Here is a 26,313-nt window from a genome sequence, read left to right on the forward strand (position 1 = left end):
CAGGGTTCGATCCTTGGGCCCTAACTACTTAAAATCTATATTAATGATTTGGATACAGGGTTAGAAGGCACTATAGCCAAATTTGCATATTACACTGAAATAGGTGGGACAGAAAATTTCAGTGATGAAATAATTACTAATTGATTTAGATAGGTTGGGTGTTGGACCAAATATGGTAGATGGAGTTCAACATGGATAAGTGTGTAGGCTTCCATTTTGGTCGGAAAAATGGAAAGGCAACTTATTATTTAAATGGGGAGAGACATCAGGCTGCTCCAAATCAGAGGGATCTGGGTGTCCTCGTGGATGAGTCACATGAAAACTAGCAAACAGATACAGCACGTAATAAAAAAAGTGAATAGAATGTTTGCATTTATGGCAGAAGGAATAGAATGTAAATGTAAGGAAGTGTTGTTGCAACTGTACAAGGCATTGGTGAGACCATAACTTGAGCTTTGTGCACAGTTTTGGTCCCGTTATTTACAGAAAGACATAGTGGCCTTGGAGCAGTTTAGAGGTAGTTCACTAGATTGATTCCAGAGATGAGGGGCGGAATTCTCCGCTCCCGGGAAAAATCGGGAGGGCCGTCGTGAACTCGCCCGAGTTTCACGACGGCCTCGGAGGCCGCTCTTCGCCCCCTATTCTCCCATCCCGGCGGGGCTAGGAGCGGCGGTCCGTAACTCACGGCCGCCCGGCGGCGCGCCGAGAGTGACGCGACAGCGGCGCCTATGTGACGTCAGCCGTGCATGCGCAGGTTGGCCGGCTCCAACCCGCGCATGCGCTGCTGACGTCACGACGGCTGACGGCTCAAACCCACGCATGCACGGTTGCCGTCTTCCCCTCCGCTGCCCCACAATACGTGGTGGCTTGATCTTGCGGGGCGGCGGAGGGAAAAGAGTGCGTCCCTTTGAGATGCCGGCCCGACGATCGGTGGGCACCGATCGAGGGCCAGTCCCCTCCCGAGCACGGCCGTGGTGCTCACTCCCCTCTCCGCCTCCCACAAGCTTCAAACGGGCCTTTGGCGCTCATGTTCACGACGGCAGCGACCAGGTGTGGTTGCCGCTGTCGTGAAACGGTCATGAGTGGCAGGCCGCTCGGCCCATCCGGGTCGGAGAATTGCCGGTCGCCGTGAAAAATGGCGAGCGGCGATTCTTCCGAGCGGGGGGTTGTAGAATGGCGGGGGGCGCCAGTGGTGTGTGAAATGAGTCGCCCGGCCCTCCCGCGATTCTCCCACCCGGCGTGGGCAGCAGAGAATTGCGCCAGAGGGATTTGTGTTATGAAGAGAGATTGAACAGTCTAGGCCTATATTGTCTGGAGTTTAAAAGAATGAGAGGAGATCAAATTGAGGTATTTAAGATGATAAAAGGTACGGATAATGTAGACGTGGAGTAGATGCTTTCCCTTGTGAGCCATTCTAGATTGAAAGGTCATAGTCTCGGGATAAGGGGCAGCAAATTTAAAACAGAGGTGAGGAGAAATTACTTCTCCCAAAAGGTCGGGAATCTTTGGAATTCGCTGTCCCAGAGTGCAATGCATGCTGGGACAGTGAGTAAATTTAAAGAGGAGTTGGACAGATTTGTAATTAATAATGCGTTGAGGGGTTCCAGAGAATGGAATGGTGAAGTTGAGGCCATGATGAGATCAGCCATAATTGTATTGAATATTGGAGCAGGCTCGAGAGGGTAAATTGACTACTTCTCCTGCTACTTAGTGTGCAGAAGGAGGCCATTCCACCCATCGAGTCTGCACTGGCTCTTGGAAAGAGCACCCGACCCAAGCACACACATCCACCCTATCCCCATAACCCAGTAACCCCACCCAAAACTAAGGGCAATTTTGGACACTAAGGACAATTTAGCATGGCCAATCCACCTAACCCGCACATCTTTAGACTGTGGGAGGAAACCGGAGCACCCGGAGAAAACTCACGCATACACGGGGAGAACGTGCAGACTCCACACAGACAGTGACCCAAGCCGGAATCGAACCTGGGACCCTGGAGCTGTGAACCAATTGTGCTAACCACAATGCTACCATGCTGCCATGATTATGTCCGAAGAAATAACTTTTCTGTCTAATTCCGTCTATCCAGCTCTTGGTTTGTAGCCCAGGAGGTAATAACACCTTAAGCACAAATCTGGGGTTATTGATTAATAAGTGGATTTCTTGATGAATCAGGGGATCAGGACTTGTAGGGAGAAGAATGGGGATGAGGAACATATCAGCCATGATAAATGGTGAAGCAGACAATGGGCCGAATGGCCTGATTCTGCTCCTATGTTTTATCGAGTTCTTCCAGCTGTTAATGCTGGTAGGATCTTCCCGTCCCACAGCACACCTCTGCTGTGTGTTTTCGGCAGCATGGGGTGAGTTCAATGGGAAATTAACTTGACATCGGTAGGACCAGAAGATCTGCCGTTGACAATTGGGATGCCTCCAGCTGCCGAGAAACACACCGTGGGGAGGCCAGAAAATTGGTTTTAAGAGTAAGGCTGAAAAGAGATACTTTTATGAATATATACTCCCAGTATAGAACCTTGCTGATTGGGAGTGTGCAATGGGAATTCAGCCAAGTGGCTCCATATGATTTGCCATTGGAACACACGGTTCAATTTCTATTAAATGCTCCACGTTTGCAAAGCAGAACAATTATGCATTTCTTAAATTATCCCTTGTTTTGAAAAACTAGCTGAGAAACATTTCCAGTTATTTTAAAACCACACATTTTCTTTTAAAAGTATTTGACTCTGAAGTTGATGTTTATATAGTGAACTGAAAATGTCCCCTAACTGTCTTCCATTTCAGGTGTATCAGCTTGCGGAGTATCTTCATTTGTCTTGTCGTATCTTCCCCATCTGTGCTTTTTCAGGTATGGGCCCCAATCTGGAGTTGGCTTGGAGGCTTCAGCAATTTTCTATGAAAACAAAATTTACATTCTCAACACCTTCTGTTTTATTCTCAGCAATCACCAATGCCAAGCTAGAAAAATAACTTTGATCCTAATCAGACTGATAACAGATCTACAGAGGTTAAACGATGAGGGCAAGTTGCATAAACTGGGCGTGCATTCTCCTCAGCTAAAGAGGTGAATAATTTACGCGCTTAAGATGATTAAAAGATAGGGGGTGGAATTCTCCCTTCTGGAGACTAAGTCCCCACGCCCACCGGAAAACAGGCTAGAATCACTCTGGATGTTTTCCTTGAAGGTCCGGGGTGATTCTCTGTTTTCCATGGGGCTAGCAGAGCTCCAGCAAGCGTCCCGCATCTCTGGCTGGCGGCGAGGCCCTGCTAGCCAGATCGCGCGGCCGCGCATGCAGGCCTGGCTGCCACTGAAGCCCCCCCACTGGAGTCAGATACCGCCAACTAGGACCGCCACCGCGGCTGCGGGTCCCAGCTCCTGCCGGGTGGTACCACATGTACACCACGCCGGCGGGGGTTTGGCCAGTCAATCGCGGAGAATCGCCACGGGGGACTGTTCCAATGGCCCCCGACTGGCACCGCATCAATCGCGCGCGCGGGACTGGCAGGCCCATGGAGAATCGTGGAAGCGCCGGATTCTTGGAGTGAACAGCTATTCTACGCCCCTGTGCCGGGCGCGATTCCGGCGCGGAGGGTCGGAGAATCCCGCCCAGGGTATTGTCGACAGAGAACAAATAAAACTTCTGGTAAGGAAGTTATGAACAAGTGGGCTTATCTAAAAAAAAAAGAGCGTGGCCATTCAGGGGTGATATCAAGCAGCAGCTTTTCACAATAAAGGTTGTTGAAACTTTTAAATAGCGCCCTGAAATCTTCCTGCACTGACGTAGGAGCTCCTCAGTGCAGGAAATGAAGGTAAGTGCAGCCTTGGCGGGCCTTCCCCTCTGAGGCCCGATAGCGGGGTCGCACTCGACGCTTAATGGGACTATTTTTCCTCAAATCACGCCCGGAATCTCTTACTGAAAAGATTTATTATTTATGTTTTGTAGCTCCAGAGCATAATGAAGGCAGGGAAATGTTTCAGAGAAAAACTGCATGCAAGAGGTATGTGCGCTAGTGACTGCCCTCTTCACTTGTTTACCTATGTCACAATCAACTGGGGTGCCATTTTGATTTTGCTAAGAACTATAAATAACGAACTATTAATAATAAAAATGATGTAAAATTAATTTCAGGATCTATGGGCGCGATTCTCCGCAAAGGCGGAGAGTCGTAAAGGCTGCCACGAAACCGGCCGTGTTTCACGATTCTGCTCCCCGGTCGGGGCTAGCATCGCGGCCCTGTGAACTCCAGCATCGCGGGCTTAACGAATTTCGCTAAGCCCGCGCGCCAAAGTTAGCGACGGCTGACGCATATGATGACGTCAGCCGCGCATGCGCGGATTGGATGACTCCAATCCGCGCATATGCGTCAGACCCGCGCATGCGCAGTCCGCAATGCCCCTCAGCCGCCCCGCGGACTTATTCTACGGGGCGGCGGATGGAGAAAGAGTGCGCGGGAATCGGACCCGCTGCCCGCGATCGGTGCCCACCGATCGCGGGCCCATGACACCCTTGGCACGGCCGTGGTGCGGCCGCGCCAATCGGTGGCATGGTTGTGCAGAACGGCACTTTGCGGCCGTTTTCACGAACTGGTATAGCAGGTGCATTAAAAATCGTGAAAACGGCCATAAAGGCCTTGGAAATCGGCCCATTGGCCAGGGGAGAATCACTGCTCGCCGTAAAAAAACGGCGAGCAGCGATTCGTGTCGGGGGGCGGGCGTGGGGGGGGGGGGGGGGGGAGAATAGCGGGAGGGCGTCGGACCAGCGTCACCATAAAAATTTGCGCCGCCCGCTATTCTCCGCCCAGTCGTGAGTGCGGAGAATCGCACCCTATGATTTTAAAAATAGGGACTGAATCATATTTGTTTGACGTGACTAATAATTTCCTGTTCTCTAACCTTTTATCATCTGAACTCAGCACTTGATGTTTTTTCAATATCATCTTTATTGTCTCAAGTAGGCTCACATTAACACTGCAATTAAATTACTGTGAAAAGCCCCAGTCGCCACATTCCGGCACCTATTTGGGTACTGGGAGGGAGAATTCAGAATGTCCAAATTATCTAACAGCAAGTCTTTTGGGACTTGTGGAAGGAAACCGGAGCACCCGGAGGAAACCCACGCAGACACATTGGAGATGCACCACTCTGATCAACTAACACATTTAAATGCTTACTGAATTTTAATTTACTGAAAATGACTATGTTTAATTAACTGAAAGACTTGGTGGCAACATGCTGCAGCCATGCAACTAACAGTTGTGATTCAATGTAGTGCTACAAGCTCAGAGCCTGAGGTCAGGAGTTCAAGTCTCAGTCTACAGACTTTAGTATACACCTAGCTTGCATTTCAGTACAATTCCAAAGGATTATGGCATTGTCAAAACTGTTGCCTGTTTGATGGGGCAGCGCCTGAGCGCCTGTGTCCCCACGTACATGGATGTAAAAGATCTCATGGAATCACCCTTCTGGTGTACTGGCCAATGTCGCTAAAAAATTGATTGTTAGTCAATTTATTCCATTGCTGTTTGTGGGACCTCACTGTAAGTAAATTGGCTACCAGATTTCTCTACATTGTATTCTTCAATGTGACTTCATTAACTGTAGGAAATGCTTTGGAACATTGTGAAGTTCTGAGAGACACTATAAAAATGAAAGAGTGCCCCATTCAGCTTGTACACTGCTTGGGATTGGCAATAATGTTATTCCTGAAAGGTACAAGGATAAAATCGGGTAGATTTTCAATACATTAATTATCACATGTGCGTCTACAACAACATTGTTCTAAATTGGTGCTCAATTTTAAATTCCAATTCCCAAAAGCACAAGGATGGTTAGTATGTGAATGAATGAGTGAGAGAATATTAGAAGATGCTCTTCACAAATTGTAAGGCACAATTTTTGTCAAGTATGATTTTCATGAATGCCACACTGACTTTGGCATCTCAAAAGTATTTTCTTACCTTCCACAAATTGGAACCCTTGGCCTGGACAATTTTCACGATGGCTATAATAGGGATCCATATAATACAGAAGATTATAATACACCAGCCAAGTGCTGTTGACCAGCCAGGATACTGAATAGATCCATATGTTGGAGGAGTGAATGTTGCTAAGGACCAGATTAAGATTACCTGAATTAAATGATTACATAAAATAGGATCAGAATCAGAATGTGAGGCTGTTTGCAGCTTGATTATTTTCAGTTTAAATCACTATTTAAAAGATGTAGGCCATAATTCTCCATCCCCACCAGATGATTGGGTAACCTGATAGGGCAGAGAATCCCGCATCGGGGTAAAAACTGAATTGGTGCTGGTCCTGTCCCACACCCCTGGCAATCGTGGTATTCCTGCCATGCGCCGGCAGGAACATGCAAGCCGCAAAGTTAATAAGCATTCATATTATAATTGACAGTTGCTGACCACTTCAACAATGCTAAGTGCATCCTAAGGTTAGGAAAGAGGCAGTGAAACCATGTGGCATTGTTGAAGTGGTCAGCAGCTGTCAATAATAACAAGGATGTTTACAAACATTTTAATGTCAGGACTTCAGATGCATTCAAGCATGAAGGGAAAGATAAATAAACAAAGCTTCTGGCACCTATGTTTAAACGATTACGTGTCACCGTAATATGAAAAATATTGCTCTGTGGAATTGAATGAAAGCCATTTTCAAGGATCTCAGGGGATTTTAAGCCTTTTGGAGTCTTCTGGCCTTTCTTGTAAGGCTCTGACACTTCAAAAAGCAGCAGTTTTAAAATCATGATCTAAATGAGGAAAGGGAAAGACTTCTTGGCTTGCATCTTCAATCTTCTCTGTACCTGTCAGAATGCCACTTCAGAGTTTAAACAGATGAGACCAGGTGGAGAATTTGAGCAGGGGGCTGCCTGAGGTCAACATGCCAATAGTGATCTTCAGGTTGCGCAGGGCTGGAAGGGGTAGACCAGACACTGGACTCCCATCCCAGGGGAAAGTCCTGGTGTCTAGCTCTTATGCACAGACCAACCCTACCCATCCCCAAAGACCCTTGGCAGACTCTCCTCTGCCGCCTGACAGTGGCAGAGGGCACTGATCAATGGGCTAATTCGAGGTCCTTCTTTCCAGGCTAGGGTGTCATTGGCAGGGTGTTAGAGCCATGGTGCCAAAATGCAATGCACCCTAAACAAGCCAGGGGGCAGTGAAGGCCTGGAGAAGGGGGATGGTTGTAAGGGCGGCTGGCAGCAGCAGCAGGCTGGCAGCAGCAGAGAATACATGATCAGTGGGCTAAACCCTTTGACCCCCCCCCCTCGGAGTCCATCACACCAGGCTAGGCTGTCACTGCCAGGTGTTAGTGTCATGGTGCCAGTGCGCTTGCGGGTGGGGATGCCGGGGTGGGAATGACCTGGAAGGGAGTCTAGTTGCAGGAGGTGGTTGCTCGGGGAGGGGGCTAAGGGGGACGGGTGAGGGAGGACTGGGTTATCCTCATGCATTCATGGCGTGGGCAGCGGGGTGGGTGCATGTGATCTGTTATTCCCGTTGTGGTGGTCGTGGAGGGGGGATGCCCATCCTTGGTGATGGATCGGGGTGCTTCCCTTGTCAGCGGAGGGGTTAACATTTGCATTGTGGAGGCGGAGGGGGAGGGAGGCCTGCTGCTGGATGCTGGCATTGGAGTGCCCGTTTAAAATGACAGTCTGAGACCTGGAAGGGAAGGAATGCCGGCATGTATTCATAGATCATAGAATTTACAGTACAGAATTGCTGCCATACAGAAATTTGCATGGAAAAGTTTCGTGATTAGTACATGGGTGACGTTCCTAGCGGCAGCAGGGACCACTCCCGATTCTCTGCTGGCAAGAGCACAGCTGGCAAAAACACCTAAATTTCAGAACAGCGAATCTTGCCCATTATATCACCTTACCAGCAGTAACGTTGGGGAGACAAAGGTCCAACACCCTTTCCACCACAGCCAGAAGAGCCAACTCTTTTCCCCAATCATCATCTCACTGTCCTTGATGAATCTGTTTACCCCTGTGAACAACAAGAAAGCAGAGAGACACAATCACTTGGTTTGTCCAGTCTTCAGGACAGCTTATTTACTGTAGAGCATATGAGTCTCTGAATTGGGAGTAGAAATAGGCCTTTCAGCTCCTTGAGCCTGCTCTGCCATTTACTAACATTATGGTTCATCAGATTGTAGTCTCAACTCCAAATGTCCTTTGTCTCCCTTGTTACTCAACAGTATATCTACTTCTATTTCAAATATATTCTGGGCGGGATTCTCCGTCCCGCCACACCCGATTTCTGGTGCAACGCATCCCCGCCGGCAGCAGGATCCTCCTTCTCGGCAGCTGGCCAATGTGGTTTCCCACTGTGGGCACACCCATACCGTCGGGAAATCCGCAGGCATGGTTGCACTGCCAGCAAAGCGGAGGATCCCGCCAACAGAGAATCTAGCCCCCATTTCGCTGCCACCATCACTTTATGAGGAAGAAAGTTGCAAAGACTAATGACCCTCAGAGAAAATAATTTCTCCTCATCCCAGTCTCGTATGCAGACTCGTTGAGCTAGGTTCTCCACTTCAGAAACAAATTGTTGACGCCGGTATTGAATCGGTAGACTTCTAGGACAGCAAAATTGGCACCGCTCCCGGATCAATTCATCAGCAATTAATGGGCTAGCACCGACGCCATGTAGAACACGACTGATTCCAATGAAAAATAGTGTCAGATTCGCCGGGGTCAGGATAGACATTCAAGAAGCTGACATGCTGCAGCCACATATATGCACTCCACTCCCCACACACACACACACACACACACTCATCACAGCTAACAAGATGGCAACACGGTGAGCATCTCAATGTTTTGCAGATGTGGAGCTGGAGACCCTGTTGGACGCCTTGGAGGAGAGGCAGGCTACTCTGAACCCCGGGGTGGGAAGGAGGTTGCCACTCGCCAACGTATACCAGGCCTGGGCGCAGGTGGTGGAGGTCATGAGTGCCATGGGCTCCATCGCCAGGACTGGAAAGCAGTGCTGGAAAAAAACATCACCTCCTCAGGGTGGCCAGGGTGAGTAGGCAGCACTGTGGCCCTAGCACCAACCCCTGTCCCACATACTCGTAACCCCACCCCATCCCTATCCGGAGGGCGGCTGAATCCTCACCCTGCACCACCTGCCAGCACTCATTCCAGCAGCCAATCTCTCTTCCCCTCCCCCCCTCCCCCACTGTACACCGGAGAAGGCAACTCCCAACCATGGTGAGAGTGAAAAGACTGGAAGGGGACCGCTGAGCCGGTGGCTCCTCATTGCAGCAGAACTGTGGGCACTGGACCTGGTTGGTGGGCCCCAAGAGAGGGCAGTCACCAGGGCGGAGATTGGCATCAGGCGAGCAAATGAGACCCTGCTGAGCTGCGGTTAACCATGGCACATGTGTCACCACCCTCACCCCAACACCCTCCACACCACCACCATAACAACACCCCACACCCCCTCCCCACACCTCACCTCCATTACCACTCCCGCACCTCCACCCACACTCCTCTACACCCACACCACCCCCATCCCTCCCTCTGCTACTACCCGCCACTTCAACCCACAATCCAATCATGTATCATAGCTTGTGTTTGCAGGATCATGTGCCAATGAAGTGGGCCCTTTCCTGCCCCCGAGCCCAACTACACCCCAACCCCAAGTGAATAGCAATGAGGAAGAGGGCTCAGACAGTGACTGGAGCCCTCGCCCCGCAGACCGAAACACCCCGGAGCACCAGTCCGGGGACTACACTGATTTCCAGACACAGTTGCCTCCAACACATGGTAGCACATTGGTTATCACTTTTGCTTCAAGGTCCCAGATTCGATTCCTGGCTTGGGTCACTGTCTGTGCGGAATCTACACATTCTCCCCGTGTCAGCATGGGTCTCCTCTGGGTGCTCCGGTTTCCGCCACAAGTCCCGAAAGAAATGTTCTTAGGTCATTTGGACATTCTGAATTCTCACTCTGTGTACCTGAACGGGCTCCGGAATGTGGCGACACAGGCTTTACAGAATAACTTAATTGCAGTGTTAACGTAAGCCTACTTGTGACAATAAAGATTATTATTATTATTATTCTATTATTATCCTCAGCAGTATTGTGAATACACCACAATTGTGGCCAAGTATCCTATCATGCATTGGTTACATTTAGCCAGAAACCTACATTTCCACAAAACAGACGGTGACCACCATCTCCAGGATAGTGCTAGGAGAGTCTCCCACATCGTGGTGGCCTGCAGCGTCCTCCACAACATCGCACAGCAGAGGAGCGATGTGCTGGAGGAGGACGATCAATGTCAGGCTCTGTCCGACGAGGAGGATGCAAAACCATTCAGGGGAATCATTCGGGGGAATTGCACCCTAATCATTGTGCCAATTAATTTGTCTTATTTCTTTTAAAGAGACAAGGACCGGTTATAACCCGACCAGAGACCACGGGATCTGCAACATCAGAGTCCCTGTGCCCTACCTGAATATGATCTCCCTAGACAAGGGGGCGGCAAGGAAGCACAAACAGTTTGCAGAATTGGTTTCCTTGCTAAGCGGCCATTTCAAGCCACAACAGCTGCTGACAGTCCACCGTTTTTGTTTTCACTGCTGCCTCACAGCTCCAGGGACCTGGGCTTAATTCCGACCTTGGGTAGCTGTCTGTATGGAATTTGCACTTTCTCCCCGTGTCCGTGTTGTCCTGTTTCCTCCCACAGACGCACAGGTTGTGGCTGTGTTAACTTGACCCTCAGTGTCCAAAAGGCTAGGTGGGGTTACTGGGTTACGAGTGGAGGTGTGGGCTTAAGTAGGGTGCTCTTTACAAAGGATGGTGCAGACTTGATGGGCCGAATGGCCTCCTTCTCCAGACTCGGCTCACCTCGACAAGGTCTCAGGAAGTCTCCATCCAGGCTCCAGGTACGCCACCGATCGGAACCTTAGTGGCCGAGATGGGTGACAGGACCCAATATATTGAGTGAATGCCCAATTTTATCGACTCAACAATATTATTGGCGACGAAAAACAAATGGTGACCCTCATCATGGTCTGCGGAAAAGACACCAATAGCATCATCAAGAGCTTAACTTTTCCAGATTCATACAGTTTGCAGAGTTGGATTCCTTGCTGAGCGGGCATTTAAATCCAAAACAGCTGCTGATTGTCCATCATTTTTGTTTTCACATGGCCACTCAAAACCAGGGAGAGTCCTTGACCGACTTCTTGGCCCATTTACGAATATTTGTCGAATTTTGTGAATTCGTCCGAACTTTGTCCGAGTTGCTCAGAGACCGGTTGATGTGGCGACCAAGAATGTTTACTTGGGGTAGTACATTTCGATTTACTGAAGGTGACCAATGTGACTGTCCTGGAAAGGCGCAGAGCGCCATGTCCAGGAGCTTTGTGGAATACCTGTCCTCAGCTTACGGGTGCCCATCTGGGTGCAGAACAACCTTTCCTGTGCTGTAGCTCAGTATTCCCACCATTGGGGTTGCACTCCACGAGGCCAGGATCAGCGTCAGAATTTTCCCAGCAAGAGACGATGACACTTCCCCATGCTGGAGACACCGACTTGTGGGATGTACATACCAGTTCCCGGAGAAAGCAACGGGACAGGCGCCAGCGGGAAAGTCCACCTGCCCGCCGCTACACCCCCAATGACTGTCTTTAGGGATGGGCCCGTTTCATGGAGGACCAAGCGGAGGGTGACCGTCACCTCTATTGTACCTCGGCGCCATGGATAGTGCCCATTCAGGTGATGTCCACATCAACAGTTTCCCTATACAGCTGGAGCTCGACACCGAGGCTGTCGTCTCAGTAATCAGCCGCTGCATGTACAACCAGGTCCGTTCGGACATCCGCAGCTTGGTTTTGTGGGATACCGATGCAAGGTTGGCTACATTTACAAGGGGAGTCTTTGGAGATTACGGGCACCTCTGAGGTCCGCGTGGAGTACGGAGCATAGTCAGCCAACCTGCCATCGGTGGTAGAGAAAGGTTCAGGCTCCAGCTTGCTGGGGCAGGATTGGCTGAAGCACTCTGGCTGGATTTGCAGCTGGTGTGCCTCATGTATCCCAATGGGCTGGATGCAGCACTGGCGTGTTTCCTGGGCATTTTTCAAGACGGATTAGGTATCATCCGAGAGGCCTCCGTCAAGATTTTTGTGGACACCAAGACCTAGCAACGATATTTTCGGGCCCACCCCATCCCCTACGCATTAAAGCCTAGGTTAATGTTGAGTGGGATTGTCTGGAACGATCAGGGATTATCCACCTACTGCAGTTCACAGATTGGGTTGTGCCGGTTGTGCCAGTCTTGAGGCCTGATGGCTCTGTCCGTCTCTGCAGGGATTAGAAATTGAGGATAAATCAGACGTCCTGTTTGGACCGTTACCCAGTGCCCAGAATTGAAGACCTGTACACTCGGCTCAGTGGAGGGCATACTTTCACCAAGCTTGACATGAGCCATGCTTATCGACAGTTAATTTTGGACCTGGCCTCGTTGAATAACGTGATCACCAACACACACTGGGGACTTTACGAGCATACCAGATTGCCTTTTGGAGTCTCCTCTGCATGTGCCATTTTTCAACGGGTGATGGAGAACATTATCCAAGAATTCCCGCAGGTCGTGGTTTACCTCACGGGCACACTGATCACTGCTTCGTCCGACCTGGACCATATGAAGAACCTGAAGGACGTGCTATGTTGGTTAAAAGGCAGTCAGAGTCTGCTTACGGCGGGAGAAGTATATATATCACACAAAAGAGGTGATCTACTTTGGTTACAGGGTGAACTGGAATGGCTTGCACCCGCTGGACGATAAGATGCGAGCAATGCGGCCAAAGGAACCTAAAGAGTTCTTCTCTTTTATGGGCCTAATCAACTATTATGGCAAGTTAATTTCAAATTTGGTGACTGTGTTAGCGTCATTGCATCTGATACAGAATGGCCAGTGATAGTTTTGGGATCTGCTGCAACAGATGGCATTCAACGAAGTGGAGCAGCGGCTCTCGTCCTTGCATTAATTGACTCATTTTGACCCATTCAAGCCCTTGTTGTTGAGCTGCAATGCTTCGCCTTGCAACATCGGGGTTGTTCTGGGGCAGCAAATGGATCATGGAACAGAATGGAACGACATTCAAATCAAACAGGAAGGCTTGGTGTTGGTTTTCGTGGTGAAGTGATACCAGCAGTACGTTTATGGGCATACATTTACGGCCTAATGGACAACAAGCCCCTTTGGGGGGTGTTTAAGGAGGATAGGATAATCCCTCACCGTGGCATCTGCCTGCCTTCAGCACTGGCTGCTGCTCCTGGTGGTGTACGAATATGTGTTTGAACATTGTCCGGGAGCGAAGATGCCGCACGCAGATGCCCTCAGCCGACTCCCGTTGCCCACCAGCACACCGATGCCTGACTCTACAGATGAAGTGATAGAAAGTTTGCATGACCCCTTGCCAGTTATGCTGGCCCAGGTGATGGCATGGATACAGATGAACCCGTTGTTGGCCAAGCATTGTTCAGGGCCTGACTTCGCGCTCTCCTGGAGGAACCGCAAGTTCACCACGAAGCTGGCTGAACCCATTATGGTAGATGGAATCCTACCATGGGGCTCCCGCGTGGTCTTGTCCGAGCCAGGGGGCAATCCTACAAGATCTCCACAGCGGACATCTGGGGATCTCGAAGATGAACATGTTGGCCTGGAGTGATGTATGGTGGCCCGGAATAGACAGACATTGAAACATTGGCTAAACAATGTACATGGTGCCAAGAACACCAGAGGTCCCCCCTGCAGCTCCACTCCACCTGTGGGAGTGGCTGGGCCGACCATGGTCCTGACGCCACGTGGATTTTGTGGAACCAGAGTGGCGCCTTCGGAGTTGTTACTGTGTCACCGTCTGCGCATGTGATTGAGCCTTATCTTGTCAGACATTGAGGAAAAGGTCCGCGACCAGCAAGAACATTCCAAAGCACGACAACCCAGACCCATTGGGGAATTTTCCGCAGGCAACGCTGTCTACGTCCAGAATTTTGCCGATGGGGCACTGTGGACTCCAGGGACAAGTGATAATGCGATCAGGGTGAGTCTCATATCCGTATGAGTACAGGGAAGAGTACAGGGATGAGAATCGAATAGGCACGTGTACCACTTCCACAGCCAAGCCATACAAGTCCTTGCGGGAAAATCAAAGCCCCCACAGCCCTTCCTCCTTCCTCCGAAGAAGCCTCCTTTGATAGCCAGTGAGACGGATAAGCCTCTTGACCTGGAAATGGGGGAGGGCGACTCATCCAACCGCGATTTGGACCTGGAGACTTTGCCAGCAGCGTTCCAAGCGGTCCCAAAGTAGTGGATGTTAGTGTTGGTCGTTCTGGCTGAGTGTGCTTAACACTCAATTTGGCTCTGTTTCTTTGCTTAGCTCTGGAGTCGGCAGGTATCGTTAAGATACCGCCACAAGTTCAAGGTGAAGTTCAAAGCAATAAAACCATACACGGACTTGTATGGCTTGGCTGTGGAAGTGGTACACGTGCCTATTCGATTCTCATCCAATTAGTAAGGTCAAACAACGGAGTTTATTATAATAACTACCCATGCACACGCTAAAAGGATTAAGCTATTCCTACCGCTAAATAAATTAATACATATCTCAAAGGAACTGCCGGGTCAGGGAACAAGGCCTCTTGCTCTGCTCTGGTCTGCAGACTTCAGGTTGGTATAAGTTAAAAGGGGTCAGGAGTGTCTATCTCTGGTAGCGATCGTTGTGAGACACTTACTTGCTGGCGGCTGCTGTCCTAACCCTCTCCTCTCTCTCCTTCAGGGTCTTCTTGGCAAAAGTTGGTCGAGGTGCTGGTCCACGGAGGAGGGCTGGTCAAGGAGCGAGGAGGGCTGGACAAGAAGACTGAACCATGTGTGGGACCTGTCTTTATAGGTCCCAGGGATCCGCACCGCTTTGGGCGGACTCCCTTACCTGATTGGAATCGATTGGGTCTCTTCCCAATCGATATGTTTGAATCCCCCCAATACTGAGGCTGTTCCTTAGCTACTGGGCGGGCTCTCAGGCTCTTTGTTTTCGAACCCTGTTGGTGCCTGAGTGTCTAGTATCCTTTACAATGTTGCAGTTGCTTCCCCATTTGTGTCCATTGTATCTGGAATCGTTCCATTAACATGCTAATTATCCCGGTGATTGCCTCATTAGTATGCGGAGTGTTCGTTTTGGTGGTCTGCTTTCTTAGCAGACAGAATCCACACCTTCTAGGTGCAGCCTGCTGGGGCTGCAAACATTGTCCATTTTATCCTGTATGCTTTGCGTTCCTCCATTTTGTATTTAGAGAAATGGCCAACTTCGGTGGCTACACTCCCTCCTTGTGATCCTCATGAGAAATCATGAAGGATCACCCAAGTACGGTGTCTTTGAGTCCCCTGACCTCAGCTTCTATTCTTTCCTCAACTACGCCAAAAAAATGTTAAATAACAGTTTCTGATTGGCGCTATGTCAAAGGGGACATGCATTACCAATTCGAATCGGGAACCTCTAACTATCTCAATAAACTATTCTCATCTCACATTTAAAACATTCTATAACATTCTAAACCCTTACTCATTCATACAACAGCATCTTTACATTTTGTTTTCTGACTCGGCAGTCCAGCGCAGAACATTATAATACATCTGCAATAATCTTTATTTACAGATCGTATCAAAATTAAATATTTTATTATACATCAAGGGGTTGGGGGGATTGGTGGAATCCGAAAATGGGGGATTGTACTCTGTACACTGTTGAGGCCCGCGAGCGGTGGACTCTCCTTCTCTATTTCCTCATCCTGAGGGTCTGGACTATGATACATAGGACTGCAATCACCAAAAGTGATTCTATTACATTTGACAAGGAGTACCATGTCAGAAATTTGGTACACCAGGTCGGGGTACTGTTACCATTGGCTGGGCTGGGGGTGGTCTGGGTTTGGGAGAAGTTAGCAAACGTTGTACTGTGGGAAAGGGGGCCCGCGTCCACGCGCAACCACACAGATGCCACAATAGCTAAAACCATAGCAATTCGAGTGCTCTTCATCTTCTCTTCCCTTCTCTTCTCTTCTCTTTTCTTCTGGAATCTTGCTGTGTTGTTGCCTCGGTTCCTTTCCTGAACGTCCAAAAGCTAAGGGGATCAAGCATATTATCTGTTAGTGTTCAGCTTAATATCTTGACTTTAAATATATCTGTCCTCTTGTTCCAATTTTCCCTTTATGATGGTCACCTCCATGTGACTCCCTCTTTTTTTTTCAAAAACGGATTTAGGACCAGACATATACTTATCTTAAAACCAGTGCGAGCCGTCTCGCAGAGTGTTGCCGTTTACCATCCCAAAATGTCCTTGGATGTAAATAGCATATGGAGTGTCGGCCGAAGGGCTACCTTAAACAAAATGAAACCAAGTTTTGGAAACGAAAGGTCGAATGAGTTGCGTATGGGCCGCAACGGGTAAGAGATGAATGGGATCCCCGGGTAGGGCGTGCTGTGCTGTACCCGAGCTTAGCTGACCAAAGGGGTGGTCCTCAGACAGGGCGGGTCCTCAATGCCGTTTCTCCACTGCCTGAGCAACCTGAAATGAACGGGCAAGAATGTAGTCGTAGTGAAATTGCAGCCTCTATTCCCAGAATAGAGGGCACCTAAAAAAAAAGGGAGGAGCTAAGATGCTCCTTGTGAAAAGTTGAGCTGGGCTCCAGACATTTCAGATGTGCATGTGAGATGGTCACAAGCTTTTCGGCTGAAAAGCAACTGGCCGATCTCCAAATCAAACATTTAACATACAAACATACATACGTGCAGGTTCCATCAGAAAGGACAGCGCTTCTCTCAAGCGGTTCCTCTTTTTACATCATCTGGACACCTCACTTCTCCTCGTTCTCTGCGAACAGAGTCGCAAAGGCGTTGCCGTGTCGGGAGTCAGACATCAAGTCATCCTCTTCTCCCGGATCCCATACCCTTGTATGGATCAGGCATGCAATCTTTGCATTGTGTGAGATAGATAGAGATAGATAGATAGAGATAGAGAAATACAGCACAGAACAGGCCCTTCGGCCCACGATGTTGCGCCGAACTTTTGTCCTAGGTTAATCATAGAATTTTGGACAATTTGTCATGGCCAATCCACCCAACCTGCACATCTTTGGACTGTGGGAGGAAACCGGAGTACCCGGAGGAAACCCACGCAGTCACGGGGAGGATGTGCAGACTCCACACAGACAGTGACCCAAGTCGAAATCGAACTTGGGACCCTGGAGCTGTGAAGCAATTGTGCTATCCACAATGCTACCGTGCTGCCCTTAAGAAGTTAACCTACACTCCCTTATTCTACCCTAATCCAAGTACCTATCCAATAGCCGCTTGAAGGTCCATAAATTTTCCGACTCAACTACTACCACAGGCAGTGCATTCCATGCCCCCACTACTCTCTGGGTAAAGAACCTACCTCTGACATCCCCTCTATATCTTCCACCATTTATCTTAAATTTATGTCCCCTTGTAATGGTGTGTTCCACCCGGGGAAAAAGTCTCTGACTGTCTACTCTATCTATTCCCCTGATCATCTTATAAACCTCTATCAAGTCGCCCCTCATCCTTCTCCGTTCTAATGAGAAAAGGCCTAACACCCTCAATCTTTCCTCGTATGACCTACTCTCCATTCCAGGCAACATCCTGGTAAATCTCCTTTGCACCTTTTCCAAAGCTTCCACATCCTTCCTAAAATGAGGTGACCAGAACTGCACACAGTACTCCAAATGTGGCCTGACCAAGGTTTTGTACAGCTGCATCATCACCTCACGGCTCTTAAATTCAATCCCTCTGCTAATGAACGCTAGCACACCATAGGCCTTCTTCACAGCTCTATCCACTTGAGTGGCAACTTTCAAAGAACAATGAACATAGACCCCAAGATCTCTCTGCTCCTCCACATTGCCAAGAACCCTACCATTAACCCTGTATTCCGCATTCAGATTTGTCCTTCCAAAATGGACAACCTCACACTTGTCAGGGTTAAACTCCATCTGCCACTTCTCAGCCCAGCTCTGCATTCTATCTATGTCTCTTTGAAGCCGACAACAGCCCTCCTCACTATCCACAACTCCACCAATCTTCGTATCATCTGCAAATTTACTGACCCACCCTTCAACTCCCTCATCCAAGTCGTTAATGAAAATCACAAACAGCAGAGGACCCAGAACTGATCCCTGCGGTACGCCACTGATAACTGGGCTCCAGGCTGAATATTTGCCATCCACCACAACTCTCTGTCTTCTATCGGTTAGCCAGTTTGTTATCCAACTGGCCAAATTTCCCACTATCCCATGCCTCCTTACTTTCTGCATAAGCCTACCATGGGGAACCTTATCAAATGCCTTACTAAAATCCATGTACACTACATCCACTGCTTTACCTTCATCCACATGCTTGGTCACCTCCTCAAAGAATTCAATAAGACTTGTAAGGCAAGACCTACCCCTCACAAATCCGTGCTGACTATCCCTAATCAAGCAATGCCTTTCCAGATGCTCAGAAATCCTATCCCTCAGTACCCTTTCCATTACTTTGCCTACCACCGAAGTAAGACTAACTGGCCTGTAATTCCCAGGGTTATCCCTATTCCCTTTTTTGAACAGGGGCATGACATTCGCCACTCTCCAATCCTCTGGTACCACCCCTGTTGACAGCGAGGACGAAAAGATCATTGCCAACGGCTCTGCAATTTCATTTCTTGCTTCCCAGAGAATCCTTGGATATATCCCGTCAGGCCCGGGGGACTTGTCTATCCTCAAGTTTTTCAAAACGCGCAACACATCTTCCTTCCTGACAAGTATCTCCTCAAGCTTATCAGTCTGCTTCACGCTGTCCTCTCCAACAATATGGCCCCTCTCATTTGTAAATACTGAAGAAAAATACTTGTTCAAGACCTCTCCTATCTCTTCAGACTCAATACACAATCTCCCGCTACTGTCCTTAATCGGACCTACTCTCACTCTAGTCATTCTCATATTTCTCACGTATGTGTAAAAGGCCTTGGGGTTTTCCTTGATCCTACCCGCCAAAGATTTTTCATGCCCTCTCTTAGCTCTCCTAATCCCTTTCTTCAGTTCCCTCCTGGCTATCTTGTATCCCTCCAGCGCCCTGTCTGAACCTTGTTTCTTCAGCCTTACATAAGTCTCCTTCTTCCTCTTAACAAGACATTCAACCTCTCTTGTCAACCATGGTTCCCTCACTCGACCATCTCTTCCCTGCCTGACAGGGACATACATATCAAAGACACACAGTACCTGATCCTTGAACAAGTTCCACATTTCACTTGTGTCCTTCCCTGACAGCCTATGTTCCCAACTTCTGCACTTCAATTCTTGTCTGACAGCATTGTATTTACCCTTCCCCCAATTATAAACCTTGCCCTGTTGCTCGCACCTATCCCTCTCCATTACTAAAGTGAAAGTCACAGAATTGTGGTCACTACCTCCAAAATGCTCCCCCACTAACAAATCTATCACCTGCCCTGGTTCATTACCAAGTACTAAATCCAATATGGCCTCCCCTCTGGTCGGACAATCTACATACTGTGTTAGAAAAGCTTCCTGGACACACTGCACAAACACTACCCCATCCAAACTATTTGATCTAAAGAGTTTCCACTCAATGTTTGGGAAGTTGAAGTCGCCCATGACTACTACCCTGTGACTTCTGCACCTTTCCAGAATCTGTTTCCCAATCTGTTCCTCCACATCTCTGCTGCTATTGGGGGGCCTATAGAACACTCCCAACAAGGTGACTGCTCCTTTCCTATTTCTAACTTCAACCCATATTACCTCAGTAGGCAGATCCCCCTCGAACTGCCTTTCTGCAGCTGTTATACTATCTCTAATTAACAATGCCACCCCCCCACCTCTTTTACCATCCTCCCTAATCTTGTTGAAACATCTATAACCAGGGACCTCCAACAACCATTTCTGCCCCTCTTCTATCCAAGTTTCCGTGATGGCCACCACATCGTAGTCCCAAGTACCGATCCATGCATTAAGTTCACCCACCTTATTCCTGATGCTTCTTGCATTAAAGTATACACACTTCAACCCATCTCCTTGCCTGCAAGTACTCTCCTTTGTCATTGTTACCTTCCCCACTGCATCACTACGTGCTTTGGCGTCCTGACTATCGTCTACCTTAGTTGCTGGACTACAGATCCGGTTCCCATTCCCCTGCCAAATTAGTTTAAACCCTCCCGAAGAGTACTAGAAAACCTCCCCCCCAGTGACCGGGGGTCACTCTCTTCGTTGCGGAAAAGTCTCCAAGAATTGTACCTGTGCCAAATCGTGGGGTCTAAAATTGAAGGAGCGTTGTCGGGGTCGTCAGTGTTGGGTGGTGGGTGTCGGTGTGGGTCCGGATTTTTAATGTAGGTGATGTCCATGGGGTCACTGGAGTCGGGGTCGTAGTCGCTGAAGTGGGGGCTGTAGGGTGGAGTGCCGTGGCTGTCCTCAGTCTCACAGTCACTGTCACTGTCTCTGCTGTGGCAGCTTGTGGGCGTTCCGGGGCGTGGTCTGGAGTCAGTGGGCGGAGTCGAGGTCGAGTCCGATGAGGAACTGGTCTGTGAGGGGGAGGGTGGAAATGTGTCTCTTGTGGGCGGAGCGAGGTGTTCTGCTGCATCTAGCAGGACATGGTGCGTGTGGTTTGACTGTGTTCCATAAGCCTTTAGCTGGTTAATATGAAACCACGCAGTCTTACCTTTTGGGTATTTTATTCTGTATACTGAGGGACTGATTTTGTCCGATATTGAGTACGGGCCGGAAAATTTTGGAGCCAAAAATGTGCTGGGATTATAAACAGATAACATAACCTGTTGCCCAACCTGAAATTCTGTGGGGTGTACATTCTTTTTGAAACAGGCCCTGCTCTGTTTCCGTCTTTTTCCCAATGTTACTGCGGCTGCTAACTGTGCAGACCTTACAGTCTCAACTAATTCTTTGACTGCTTTCTCGTGTGTGAGGGCTGTCACTTCTGGGCTGGTCATGTCCAGTCCTAAAAGGAATTCTGATCCTTTCATAGGGCGTCCGGTCATGAGTGTGTGTGGGGTGAAACCTGTAGATGATGAAGCTGTATTTTGGGTGAACATTAGTGCGAATGGGAGCACTGAATCCCAAATCAAATTGTTCTCCTGTACAATCTTCCTAAGGGTCGATTTTAGGGTCCGATTTATGCGTTCTACTATCCCGCTTGACTGGGGGTGATACGCAATGTGAAAATTTTGTTTTATGCCAAATATGGTCGGACATTCTTCAAGACCCGTCCTGTAAAGTGAGATCCCTGATCTGACTCTATACGTCTGGGGAGACCCCATCTTGTAAAGATGTGGTGGGTCAGGATCTTTTCAGCTGTCTTAGCTGTGTTGGTGCGTGAAGGGAATGCCTCTACCCATTTGGTAAAGGTATCTATGACCACCAGAACATATTTATAGCCATTCCTGCAAGGGGGAAATGGTCCTATAAAATCGATATGGAGGCTTGTCCAGGGGCCATTAACGGGGCGAGTGTGGCTGACTTATGCCTTCGTTGAATACCCCTCCGGGTTATTCTGCGCACAAATTAAACAATTCTCTATATAGTGGGTTACATCTTGTCGTACGTTGGGCAACCAACAGAGTTGTCTAAGGTGTCTTGTGGTAGGGTCGATCCCTTGGTGTCCATGACTGTCATGGAATAAGGCAATCATTTGATTCCTGTCCTGTTCAGGAACCACATACAATTTATCTTTAATGATCACACCCTCATGTGTGGTCAAAGCGTGTTTGAATCTATTGTACTGGGCCACAAAGTTTCCTTTAAAAATCTCCCGGAGATTTCCGTCCTGTTTCTGGGCCTGTACTAAATCTTTGATTTCTGTCTGTGAGACCTGAACTGCACTCACAGGGGCGCTAGCTGGTGCGCTAGCTGGGGGTGTCCAAAAGTGACCTCGCCTGGAACCTGCTTTTGCTAGTGCGTCGGCTTTTACATTTCCAGGGGGGGAATGACCTATGGTGACTTCTAACTTTGATGATGCCATACGTCCTATCCTTTGCCTTCTCTAGGATATGGCGGAGTATTGGGGCTGATGGAAGGGGCTTCCGTCTGCGGAGACAAAACTTCTTGTCTTCCACAGGGGTAGAAAATCTGTGAGGCTGTTGCATACATATAAACTGTCCGAATATATGTCTGCTGGGCTGGGGAACGAATCTGGGTGGTCCACTATATAAGCAATGGCCGCGAGCTCTGTTGCCTGTGTGCCTAAGTGACCTGGTAATTTCAATGCAATCTCTTCTAGTGCGCGACCTTGAGCATCCTCAACATAAATCCCGCATCCTGTGATGCGTTCGCCATCTAAAACTGTGGATGAACCGTCCACATATATTTTCAATTGGGCGCACGTGTCTGTGTCCTGGGGGCTCTGGCTTGAATTCCCTATCTTCCTGGGGGGCGTCTTTGCAATGAAGGGTCCTGTGTTGTGTAGGGGTGCTACTATCTCGCATTCATGGGGTTGTCCTGGATACTGTAGGTTGTCCGCTAAAAATGTGTGTGTTTTGGTCCGTTTAACTGTTATGTCCCGTCCTTGTAACAGTAGTGTCCACCTAACTGCTCTTATCTGGCTCACTGAACCGTCCTTCAGTCGACCGTCTAAAAGTAACTGTGTGGGGGTGTGCTCGGTGAAAATGGTGATCGGATTGAGTCCGGTAATGTACGAGAAGTACTGAACTGCGCAAAATACTGCTAGTAGGTGCCCCTCGCAGGCTGATAATCCCTGTTCTACGGGGTCTAAAAGTCGTGAAGCATAAGCCACTGGTCGTAGCTGCTCGTGCCGTTCCTGAAGGAGCACGGCCGAGAGGGTCAGATCGGTGCTAGCTATCTCTATTGCATAGGGGGAGAGTTGGTCTGGAACTTGTAGCGCGGGTGCTGCGCTAAGGGCTTTCTTTAAATCTTCCACAGCCTCTGTATGCTGCGGAAGCCATTCCCAAGGGGCTCCTTTCTTAAGGAGGTCTGAGAGTGGGGCTGCCTTTGTCGCAAAACCATCGATATGGTTCCGACAATACCCAACCAGTCCTAAAAACGACCGGAGGGCTGAAACATTCTGGGGAAGGGGCAATTTGACAATCGATTCAATTCTTTTGAACTCGATCTCGCGTTTGCCGTGCGTGACGACTGTACCCAAATACATCACTTGATTCTCCAATATCTGGGCCTTTCTGGGGTTAACTTTACATCCAATCTCTTGTAAAATTTCCAGGAGCTTGGCCAGAAGCGTGATGTGCTCTGCCTTGGTGTCTGTCTGCAGTAATAGGTCGTCCACATACTGTACCAGACATCCGGGTCGGGAAGATTTTGCTAATCCATTTGCCAGCTGTCGGTGGAAAATGGAGGGTGAATTGTGGAATCCTTGTGGGAGGCATGTCCACGTATACTGCTGTCTTTTAAATGTGAAGGCAAATTTGTACTGGCACGCCTTTGCCAATGGGATTGACCAGAAGCCATTGCTAATGTCCAATACTGTGAAATATTTGGAATGGAGTCCCTGCTTGAGCATGGTCTCGGGACGTGTTGCTACCATGGGGGCTACTGCTGGGGTTACTTTGTTGAGTTCCCGATAATCAATGGTCACATGCCATGATCCGTCGGGCTTCCTCACTGGCCAAATAGGGGCATTATTAGTTGAGGCTACTGTCCTAAGTACACCCTGCTCTAATAAGCTCTCTATAACCTTTCCAATTTCTCCCTCTGCTTCTAGGGGAAATCGGTACTGTCTCTGTGGTCTCGGGTCAGGTCCAGTAACTTAAACTTGTCCAGTCATTCTGCCGCAGTCGTGCCGGTGACTGGCAAATGCTGTCCTGTGTCGGTTCAAAACTGCCCTAACCTGTTTGTCCGTGCTAAGCGTGGTCGGGTCAAAACATAGTCGCCTACTGCGCTAATCCTGTTTGCATACTCTCCCACTGTGAGAGTTGCGGGTACTCGGTCGGATTTTGCCATTTTCCAGACACATTGATTGACTGGATCGAACGAAAGACTGTGGGCATACATAAAATCAATACCCAGTATGTGTTCTGCTGTGCGGGGCAGATTAACTAATACCATGGGGTGTCTGGTGGAGATTTTCCCAAGCTGAATTGATACAGGAGCTGTAATGTGTCCCTGCTGTGAGTGACCTGTAAATCCGCTGAGTGTAATTGTGGATGTGGTGGGCCACGTGTCTGCCTGTGCTGTGGTGGTGGAATTAATGGTTGTGCGGGACCCTCCTGTGTCCCAAAGTAATTCTATTGGCTTCCCTCTAATCTTTGCTGTGACCACCGGCCTTCCGGATCGGTCCCAGAGGGTGTCACAGACCCAAGTGGGGGAGCCCGAACACCGTCAGTCCGTTTCGTCCACATTGGTCTGTCCTGACTGCGTCTCTATACTGTGAATAGGCTTTGCTTTGTTCCTGGTCAGAGTGCCTGTCTGCTGGCCTCTCTGAGATTTCTGCGGGCCGTTACATTCCCTAGCAAAATGCCCTAACTGTCTGCAGTTGTAACATTCCTGCAACTTCTGTGGGGGGCTGTTCTTTCCTTCATTTACCCATGCGGGGTTTTGGTGCGCTCTTACTGCCTGTATATCTGCTGCAGCCTGAGCTTTCTGGGGTCTTTACCTTTACTTTGCCTTGGACAGATTGCTCCCAAGCGCAGGACAATGTTTTCAATACACATTTTTCATGATGGGCCTCTTCTGAGGGGTCATAACTACTGCAGACATTCTGTCCTATGGCGTGGGAGATTATGTGCGGGTCCATTTAACCATATTGTCGCGGGTTAAATGTGCTCGGTCTAAATCGCCAAAAACGGCAGTGAAATTAATCCACAGCCTTCCTGCGAATGCTGTGGGATGCTCTGTCCTCTTCTGCCTACACTTATTTAGGCCTTCGACTAGGGTCTCCTCTATTGTACCCTATCGTGTCTAAAATAGATGTATGCATTTCCTCTAGTGTGCCTCCTCCAACGTTCTGTGGGTTGCGGAGGGCTGCTACAACCGATGAGTCTAAACTCAAAACTGTGAGCTTCACTTGCTCGCGCTCATCCAGGCCGTACATGGTAGCCTGTTGCTTCACTTTCGTGAAAAATTGGTCGGGGTCTGCAGTGGGGAGGAATGGGGTGATTTTCTCACACGCGTCCCTGAGTTGTGTTCCAGTTAAGGGGGTGATGTAGGTGACCTCGGGTGCGCCTTCTGTGATTGCCTTTCTTTGGGTGGTGACTGGGTTCATAGGTGCGGGTGTTATCTGATCTGTGGGGGGTTGGGGCGCTTTCCTTTTCTGTTGTGCTGCTGGCGCACATGTTCCCTGAACATAGCGCTGCGCTGTCTCACTCAACTCCTGCCAATCTGGGGCATTCTCCTCATCTAACTGTGTTCCAAATGTCTCCTGGAACCCATTCTGCACAGAAAGCAGAGATTGCAGCTGCGCAATCTGCTTCCTACACCGCGTGATCCACGGTGCTTTGCCTTTGCTCAGTGGTGGCAGCATGGAGTGCTCTTAAAGCTGCCTTTATGAAATGAAAATGAAATGAAAATCGCTTATTGTCACGAGTAGGCTTCAATGAAGTTACTGTGAAAAGCCCCTAGTCGCCACATTCCGGCGCCTGTCCGGGGAGGCTGGTACGGGAATCGAACCGTGCTGCTGGCCTGCTTGGTCTGCTTTATAAGCCAGCGATTTAGCCTTGTGAGCTAAACCCTTTAGGTCAGAGCATTGCCTTTGCAGTGCCTCTACCTGTTTCTCTGAATTTTCCCTTATCAGAACTGCTCGCTGCACATCCTGATAGGCTTTATCATACTGGGTTTGGGAACCCAGTATGCTCAGATGGGCTAGACAAGACTGATGTGCCCTCTTGGCATCATCCACCTCTCTATCCTTCTCTGCCAGCTTCCTTCTTAACTCTAGGTTTTCCTTTTCGAAGTCCCTGACATCCACTTTACTCATCCTATTCGTTTCCTCTAATTCTTTGTGGAACGTCCGAAAGACCTCCTCTGTGCCTCGCAATTGTGCCAAGCAGGACACAATTGCTATCGGCTTGCGTGCTTTTCCTAAACTCTTTTTATGAATTTGAGATAGGTTCTCCCACCAAGTATGTCCTATACTCCCCGGACCTGTCTCCTCATTCAAACAAAACTCACTCCAAAGGGGCCATCCTTTCCCTTTGAGGTACTTCCTGAGTTCCAGCTCCCATATGGGACACTGGCCTACTCTGCTACTGCTGGTCGCTGCGACCACGAACTGCTC

The 26,313-nt window shown here is 49.1% G+C and overlaps 1 protein-coding gene across 2 annotated transcripts in view; it reads right to left on the bottom strand.

Annotated features, from left to right (window-relative positions):
- Positions 1-1,989: 1,989 nt before the first annotated feature.
- Positions 1,990-26,313, bottom strand: part of LOC119952286 (sodium- and chloride-dependent neutral and basic amino acid transporter B(0+)-like) — a 212,114-nt gene continuing 187,790 nt past the window's right edge. For both annotated transcript variants that reach the window (XM_038775912.1, XM_038775911.1), the window contains exons 12-14: positions 7,916-8,025; positions 5,980-6,150; positions 1,990-2,914 (exon numbers count right to left, since the gene is read on the bottom strand). In XM_038775912.1, coding sequence (XP_038631840.1) covers positions 2,786-2,914; positions 5,980-6,150; positions 7,916-8,025 — 410 coding nt within the window. In that variant the 3' untranslated portion in view covers positions 1,990-2,785. The remainder of the gene's footprint in view (positions 2,915-5,979; positions 6,151-7,915; positions 8,026-26,313) is intronic.

Source organism: Scyliorhinus canicula, chromosome 17, assembly GCF_902713615.1.
Source record: "Scyliorhinus canicula chromosome 17, sScyCan1.1, whole genome shotgun sequence".
In the NCBI taxonomy this organism is placed as follows: domain Eukaryota; kingdom Metazoa; phylum Chordata; class Chondrichthyes; order Carcharhiniformes; family Scyliorhinidae; genus Scyliorhinus; species Scyliorhinus canicula.